General features: G+C 41.4%; 1 protein-coding gene across 1 annotated transcript; it reads right to left on the reverse strand.

The window, feature by feature from the left end:
• Positions 1-10: 10 nt before the first annotated feature.
• Positions 11-9,167, reverse strand: LOC115575757 (uncharacterized). Its single transcript, XM_030408032.1, has 14 exons — positions 8,562-9,167; positions 7,058-7,201; positions 6,789-6,907; positions 6,189-6,357; positions 5,942-6,060; positions 3,281-4,919; positions 2,690-2,800; positions 2,324-2,499; positions 2,033-2,127; positions 1,792-1,922; positions 1,465-1,645; positions 761-908; positions 502-571; positions 11-63 (listed from the first exon to the last, which is right to left on the reverse strand). Exons 1-14 carry the CDS (start codon positions 9,103-9,105, stop codon positions 32-34), a joined length of 3,678 nt encoding a protein of 1,225 aa, XP_030263892.1. The 5' UTR covers positions 9,106-9,167; the 3' UTR covers positions 11-31.

Consider the following 9,167-nt stretch of genomic DNA (forward strand, 5'->3'; position numbering starts at 1 on the left):
CAACACAGAGTGCAGTTGTGTAAAAGTGTCTTTATTTCATCAGCAACAAGTCTCTGTTGGGACCTACAAGGATAAAATAAGTTAATGTAGTGTTATATCTGCGAGGCCAAAGCTGATGAATCACATGTTCACTCATAACATGTTACAATTAAGAATACTCTGTAGCCTTACTTTTATGATAAATTGTGTTTGTAAAGCTATTGCAAATTACAGTGAAATATAATGACTTTGTTAGATAACGGGAAAGATGATTATGTGGAATCAAATCATAGTGCAATCAAAAGGAGCCCATGTGTGCAGTGTTTGTGTATAAAGGGCTCAGTGAACACATTAATGGTTGTGGCTGTAGGATTAACAAATAAAGGGACTATTTTCCTTTAGGTCTAAAACCCACAACTCTAATTATAATGAAAATACTTCTAATGAATATACAACAAGCCTCCTGAAACTACTGGACCATTGCTCACGTTCTTCTTCGTGTTTCCACTGTGTCGTACTTACTGTTGATGCAGCCGACAGTGCAGTCTCCATCTGTAGCAGAGCACACTTCTGTCAAGCACGAGAAGAAGATCTGAAGGGACAAAAAAGGCGAAGAAAGGCAAGAGTGATGACTACAAAAGTCCACATGTCACCCCCATTATGGATGGTCTTATTTGTGTCTGAGTTTTCAGCCAGGCTGAACCTAAAATAATTACATTATGAGTCACTTCATTAATGAGAATACATGTTTACTTGTATAAAAATGTTAGGTGGGCAGTACCTCTGTGTCCTCCAGGCGAGTGTATCTTCCATTACTTATATAGGTGGGATTTTGAGAGTGCAGAGACGAGAATCTCGAGGTCATGATTCTCCGGATGTGGTTGGGGTGTGGGGAGGGGAGTAGCTGTGAATCAGTGTGGCCGGGACAGCTGAATAACAGAGCGGTCAAAGGACAGCTACAACTTAGAAAAAAGGAGGAAATGACAACATGCAAAAACCTGCTCTTGTAGCTCCAACTTACCACAACTTGCACTAAATGACCAGAATGATGAGCATACTTTAACTGGGAAGAGTGGCCACTTCCTCTTCGCCATGCTTATACTTGTGTGAAAATCACTTCTTATTGTTCTTATTGCTCAGCATCACAAAACATGTAGCAGACATCATTTTGCATGGCTGAAAGAGTTCACCCAAATAATACAAACTATATTGGTATGTGAAGACAAAATAGCTCATAACACAGAGACATGGAATCAGTGTTCCTGTAAGTCTTGAGCTTTGTGACCATATAAATACATTTATGGATATAAATATTGTATATAAAACAAATAAATTATCACCCAACAAACAGTCAAGAGGCACTCTAGTCAAACAGCCATTGTCCTCAATCCTCATCCTGCGTTTAATGCTCATGTCTAAAGCTGCCAACACCGATCACAATACACATGGTAAGGCATGTTTATCTTTTATCTTTGTAGAACACACCCATCATAAACAAGCATCCAGCTGGTGTATGGCGCTTGAGTGTAGGCCAGGCAGGAGTGAACCAGCAGCACCAGGCCAGGCTCTGGGGGATCCAGCAGGCTCACTTCCACATAAACCGGTCTGCCTCTCAGGACGGCAAGAGGCAGGTGAGCCTCTGGGTGAAAGCTGGTGAACGACTCATCTACGAGGTAGAGAAAGATATCAGAACATTAATAAAAAACGCAGAGTCCGTCCAGTAACAAGTGGACAGCAGCTGTTGCCATGACATCTACTTGCTGAATTGAGCATGCTTGATGAAAATGTCAAGAGGGGACAGAGGACAGTCACCTGTAGCAATCCTCAGTTGCACAGTGACTGTGGCTGGGGTGGAGTGAAAAGGAGGTGGAAGAGGTTGATCCATCACATGGACCCTCACTTCACCTGGAGAACCTGGGGATGAACTACACTCCACCATCAACCTATGGATAAACACAGGCAGCTGATGTATATAATGTACCATGGAGACAAAGCTAACACAGTGCATGTCAAAATCCCAAACTAACTTTAAAAAAACAAAACAAAACCATACCTGACAGGAGAGTTCTCATGCACAGAACTATGACCTTGTTGAAGAGAACGGACACCATTCACTTCCAACTGATGAACCACTGTCTGACCAAACACCTAACAAGCATATAATATAAAAAAAAATTAAAAAAACAATGTTTATGTAATGTCACAAAGCAACAGTCTGATTCAGTCTGAAGCATCTCCATCAAGCCACATTAAAACTGAATCGCACTCAAAGCATCGTCACATCTGTCTGCCTCTCATCTAGCACTACAGTACCTGGTGTACATGCAGATGGAGTGCGCCTTACATGCTTGTTGACTCCACAGCCATCCAGAGGGACAATGTAGATGTCGGGGTCAGAGGTCAGCCTCTGCAGTGTGCAGGACACATCACTGACCTCAGAGGGATGAGCTGGAGGGGCAACTGTGGGCTCCACCACAGAGTCAGGCACTGCAAAGATCAAATGCTGTCCCATGGTGCAGTCTGTTTACACACAAGAGTGAAAAAAATATTTCACATAAAAGCAAAGATCACAAACCATTATTCAATTCCAGTTCTGTAGCTTGGGCGTCGGCTTGTAGCACAACAGCTCACACATCATTTCTTTCATTTTCTTTATTGCCAGTCCTCTTGTAAGACATGTGTTGACAGGATCTGTGGGGGAGCGACTCACCCTCCACAGGGTAAGAACAGCAGCGTGAAGAGACGATGCAGTCGAAATCTGACACGGGGCCAAGGCCACAGGGTGAGGCAGAGGGAGTGTATGGATTAGCCTTCAGTTGATCTGAGCACGGGGAGTAAAATGAAAGGCTCTTTTCAGCACCATGAGAGAGGAAAGAATATATTCCATACATGTGTCAAGTTCCTGCCAGAACCAGAGATGAGATCTTTACTATGATTCACTACCATTTCAACATAGTCAAGAGGAATATGGTTTTGTGAGCTCATACAAGCAAACACCACAAGCAGAATAATGTTCTGCCCCCTTGTGGCAATCTGAAGTCAAGACTCCAAAAGCTACATTTGGAAATACATATTATCCATTATCTCAAACACTTACAGGATAATACATTTATTCATTATCTCAAACACTTACAGGATAATACATATTATTCATTATCTCAAACACTTACAGGATAATACATATTATCCATTATCTCAAACACTTACAGGATAATACATATTATCCATTATCTCAAACACTTACAGGCAGCTAAACATCACAGGATTTTACAGCTGCTGGAATTTCTACGTCACCATTTACCTTTAATTTCACCATCCAGCCTCTCATCTGCTCTTTCTCCATCAGGATGCTCAAAAGGATCATATGGATGATGCGGAGCGATATCATGGGAATAGATGCTATGAAAGGGTTTTGACTGAGGAATGACACGATATCCTGCCGCAGCAGCAGGAGCCAGCCAACCAGTCTGGCTGTAGTCAGATGTTGATTTTGAGTTCATATTGCCTGCAGGTTGTACTTCCTGTTTGTCTACAGACACATGCGGCGGGTGGTAGAGCTGGTGATAATAGTAGTAAGGAAGCAGGGGGCTATGGTGATCATCATCCAGTGATTTTGTAGGTGGAGTGGTGGTTTGAGGCTGCGGTCCAGAGGAGGATGCTTGAACAGGGTCGAAAGCTTCTTTAAATGAAGCTGGAGACACGTGGTTGTTAGCGCTATGTAACCTCTCAGGTCCATTATACATCTGATAGAAGTGATAATACGGGTGGTAGGAGTATAGGTGAGGAGGAAGGTTATGGTTGGGTGATGGAGAGGGTTGTTCAGGAGAAGGAACTGGTCCAGGAGGCTCCAGCATGTCCTTTACACCATCTTTGTCCAACAAAAGTGGATGTTTGATCCATTCAGGGCTATTTTTTTTTAAGCCAATCATTTTATTTGGGTTCCGATGATGTGTGTCAGGATGTAAGATGGATTCGTCATGAACTGCTGATGAGCGAGGAAGTGGATGAACTTTGAAATCCATTTCTGCAGGCGAGTCAGGGTTGAGAGGAGCTGATCTTTTTGCCTCGCCCCTAGCAATATGTGGAAAGTAATAGTAGTGGTATGGATACTGCTGTGGAGGATAAGGTGTAGTTTTTGGAGGGGTATAAGGATGAGAGGTAGCCTCAGGCACAGGCTGATGGAGCTCGTCTGAGTTAAACATACTGAGAGCCTCCAACTTTTGGATGCTGGGGGTTAACACTGGAAATTCAGGGTTTTGAGGATTAGTTATAGACGGGACCTCAGGTCCTAGATCTGGGTCTTGATGTGGGTCATGAAGAGGGATTTTGGGGTGGTGGTAGTAGTGATAGTATTGATTGAAGGCATGGCTCGGAGGCTGGAGAGGAGGTGCTTCAGCATGAACTGGAGAGCCCGTATCCGAGGAGGGAGAATGTGTAGCACTGCGTCTATCAGAGAAATCAAAAACAGGAGTTTCTTGCTTTTGCTGCAGATCTGGAAACACCTCACTTGAATCCTCCATATGATCTGTAGATGACCGGGAACTGTGGACACCAAAATGCTTGTAATACTGCCCGTCAGGAATCTGGTGGGAGTAGTCGTGCTGATAGCCTGGCTGGGAATCATCTGTAGAAAGTGTTAGCTGTGGACCAAATGTAGGTTCAGGCGTTGATGAGGGAGTAGTGGGGTCATATGCATCATGTACAGGATACTTGCGGTGATATGTAGGGTGGGGATAGTAAGGTGGAGCCAGGTAGAAAGGTGGAGCCCATGGAACAGGCTCCAGGAGTTCTGGCACATGCTCTGTTGGCACTGTGGTTGGATGATGAGGGCTGCTGACCAGAGGCTGACGGGGTGGTGGTAGTAATTCCAGAGGAGAGACCGGACAGGCCAGTGTGAACGTCTTATCTCCTATTTGAAGAACAAGTGTGTATTTTTGATCCTGAAAAGAAAAAAAGAGCAGAAACTTTCTGTGCAAGACCAGGAGTATTCAGTATTTTGTACTTTAGAAGCACCAATACCACATTGTGAAAATACTTCACTACAAGTCAAAATCTTACTCGATAAAATAAAAAGTATACACTGTCGATTTAGGTTTAGATTAATATTACTGCTGCATTAATGTTTTAACTCTGTAGATGTTTAAAGGTCGAGTTGATTTTCAACCACTTTATATACACTGCTGGGTAGTTGATTCTACAGCAATGTATCATATACTTTAAGATCTTCATATGATTGTGGTGTTGCTGTCCTGTGAGAACAACGTATATCACAAATATACGGTTAACTCTTAATGGTGTCAGAGAAACAGCCCGTTTTCAGCTTTGTGACAAGCTTCCAAATGTTATGGAAGTATAAAAGGTACAATATCTGCCTCTGACCTGTAGTGGAGTACAAGACTAAGATTCATAAAATACTCAAACAAGACATATTGTATTAACTCATTTAGAACACACACACACACACGAACACCAAGTATTCAGTTGGAAATATTTAGCAATATCCATATTTAGCAGTTAACTTTATAAATCATAGGTCTTACAAGAGTATACATGTTTTTATTAAAAAATACTCTAAAACTCATTAGATTTTGTATTTGTGTTCAGTCTTAAGTTTTTATTTTCAATTTATGATTAGCAATTAAAGTTAGTTTATTAATAGTTATTTATTTTATATTATCATTTGGAGGTTGTGCTTCAGTCATTTTTATCAAAAAGTTTCTAAATGTTTTATAAATACAAAATACTATTTTTTTGAATAGCACTAGTAACATACTCTTGGTCATTATCCTTCACTGTGAAATAATGTGGCGTGATCAATAGCATTAACCAACAAACCTTTTCAACTCTTTATGGATATTAGGAGAAATGTGCTAAGGGGGCATTAACAGAACATAGTGTTGTACTTCCAAGCGCTGAAAATTAATTCTAATGTGTCATTAATAGCATCTTATCTGAAAATCACCTTTACTGTGATGCCACACGTCATAAATGGAGCAGCGATAACTATCTCTGCATCTCGTCTGTCCAGAGTGTAGCCACACTTCTCAGCCAACACCACCACAGGGGTCCATTCTCCTCTGACTTTAGTGAAAAGGAAACAACTACCGTCATTTATTTTTTAAAAGTCTGAAAACCTGGAGAGGTAGAGGACCATAAGACTGAACCGAGTGCTACAAGACTGTAAAGTGACATTTAATTTTTGTGTTTACCATTTATCCTCAGCTCCTCTGTAGTAGATGGTCTCTGCACTTTGATGGTCATACCATAGTGGGAGCAGCAGAGGGAGGGTGGGGAGCCCTGAGGCTGGAGGTGAGAGGTTGGGCAGGACATCTTGACTGGACTTCCCCTCCACAGCAGAGGCAACACATAGCTGTCATCCTGAAAACATGTTTTTTTTTTTTTATAGTTTTACTGCTGTTGGCGAAGACATTTCACATCCATTACAGAAGACATGTCTATAATTAAGAAACAAGCCTTCCTCATTAAATAAAAATCACAAACATGAGTCACAACAATCCATGAAAGTCCCTAACTATCTTTTGAAGATGACATAAGAGTGCACTGAGTCATTCCAGTTGAAATGATTCATCTTAACCCTGTTGCAAAAATAAGATTGTGTTTGGTGCAAGAGAACAGTGCTACTCCCTGTGAAGACAATGATGGGAAAAAAGCCCATTTTAAATCAGAACCTCAGTGACTCTGACACTCAAAACAAGGAGACACAGCACTAGCTGGTTGTTTTAAGTCTACATGATAAACTAACCTCTGGTGAGTATACATTATACTAAATACATTTATAGTTCAAATACCTCCTGTGTGACATGGCAGGCATCATACGGAGCCATGAAACTAAGGTCTCTCCATGTGGTATGAACAGAGTAGCCACAGTGAGGGGGCAGCTGGGACAGGGGCAACGATGACTCATTCACTGAGACACAAAATACCAAAAGAAAAGTTTAATTTCAATCTTATGAAGAAATAAACTGCAGTATTGTAGATCTTAATTCAAATTTCAGACACGTATAACATCATTGACCCAGACACAAAGCTGTAGTATTTGTAAAAGGAGAAACTTCACCCCGGTCCAGCAGCAGCTGTATAGCTCGTCTCCTCCTGACAGTGAGGGTCATGGCGTCATCTCCACACTCCACCACAGGCTGCAGCCTCTGCCAGCTCTCTTCTGAGGAGCTGAACTGCTGACCTCTGGTCCTCTCCTGGCCAGCTAAACAAAAACAAACCACCTCAGAGTGAGAACACACAGAGGATACGGTGTCTCCATTTTTGTGGAACAGGGGCAAATAGTTAGGTCTGCGATTTTGATTTCAGATTCAGAACAAATACAATTTCCATCATATTGTGCTTATAATTAGTCACTGAATTACTAATGAATGTGCAAAAAACCCAGTACACATAATCACAGTGAGTGAAAGAATATGCAAGGACGTGTTAATGAAAGTCACTACCCACCTGATGTTTGTGTGGCATATTGTCAGCTGTAAACATATTGCACATATTGTGCTGCAATCCATATTTATTACCATATTAAGTAGCCAGTTTCTTCACCTTTCTGCCAGCTTAGTGGACACTGACACAAAACTTTACAGCAGCACTGTGTTTCTTGTTCCAAACCAGGAAGTTAAAAAGCACATTTCCGTAATAATTTACTATAAAATATGCAAAATTAGCTACCAAACAGAACAGGAATAAATGTTAATGATTAAGCATTGAACAATGCATCGCAGTTAAGAATTTAACAAATTCAAAATTATATTAACTGACAATCTGAAGGGCACAAATACATAAAAGTATCTTTCAATTTACCAATAATCAATATACGAAAATAAAAAATAAATAATTAGTATGAGAAAATGTATTCCATTTTAGTAATTTTGTAGCCTTAGATAGGAGAGGATTTTGTTGGACCTGTTCTAACTGCGACAGGAGCTCTGCATTTAAAATAGGGTCATTATTTGTGTTTGTGTTACTTTTTCTGTTCTTTTAACTCTTTATGTAGCCTACCCTGCTTTTGTATCGAACATAGAACACATCCACCATATTTCACATATTCTTATTGATTATCCAGTAATCAATTGTTAGACTGTCAGTCAACTATCAATTAAACACATTTGCAAAAAATTTGCATAAACTGGAATTCGGCAAAAAAAACAAAAACATCAGCATGACAGGTGGAAATGAGAGAAATGACACAAGACATAAAAATTCACCAATCTGGGTTATTGTATAGGGTCTTATTCAAGTTCAAGACAAGACACATTACAGCCTTGCAGGGACAAGCAGAGGAAGGAAACAAAGAGTGTGAGTTTCATCTCAAACTATACAGTGCCCCTTTAATGAGACACAATCACCTAGAAAGTAGCATTTCAGTGAGATAGGACTTAAATAGGGCATTGTCAGATCATTTTTACCTAAGGTATTACATGCAAAATACATCTTGTATTCTGTACATTTTGTGCAATCTTTCCAGCAATAGTGGGAAAGTAGCACACCACTTAATTATTCACTTAGTCAAAAAACACGAAGAAGACGAAGAGGGAATTCTGGGAAGTTGGCAGGTAGCTTACCTGAAACAGCAGAATCTGACTGGTAGCCCACATTAGGGAGGTTAGCTGCAAGTTCACCAGGAATATAAAACTCTCCGTGGATGACAGGCTTAATTTTCCCTTCGCTACAGACGTGTTCTGGCGGGTTAGGTAAGGTAAACATCCACTCCCCTTTGCCTTCCCTCAGTTTCTCGCGGTTTTTGAAACTGTTGCTGGAAGACGGCGAAGACACCATTTTTGGTCCAAGTGTCCGTGCAAGCCTCCCGGCAGGGTTTTTCTCCCGTGTCCCTTCCCTGTTTTCAAAGTGATGGAAGCGCGGGAGAATGTCCGACTCTCCTCCCTGCCTGGAGTCGAGCTGTGGCCGCTTTCTGTCTCCTCTTCGGTCGGAGAGACGAGTGAGGCCTCTTGTCGCTAAAACGCTGCTCCTTTCATTATGTAGAGCCAAATGAGAGCTTGGTTCGGAGGGAGAAGTGGGCTCACACCAGCCCACCGAAGGTAAAGTTATTGTTGTGATGGTGTAAATGAGAAGGACACCAAGGCAGTATCCGTTTTGTTTCAAATGCATTGCAATTAAGACTTTCTCTGCACCGAGTCACGGGGACAGAGTGGACAGCAGCAAGGTTTTTG

Source organism: Sparus aurata, chromosome 23 (assembly GCF_900880675.1).
Source record: "Sparus aurata chromosome 23, fSpaAur1.1, whole genome shotgun sequence".
Taxonomy (NCBI): domain Eukaryota; kingdom Metazoa; phylum Chordata; class Actinopteri; order Spariformes; family Sparidae; genus Sparus; species Sparus aurata.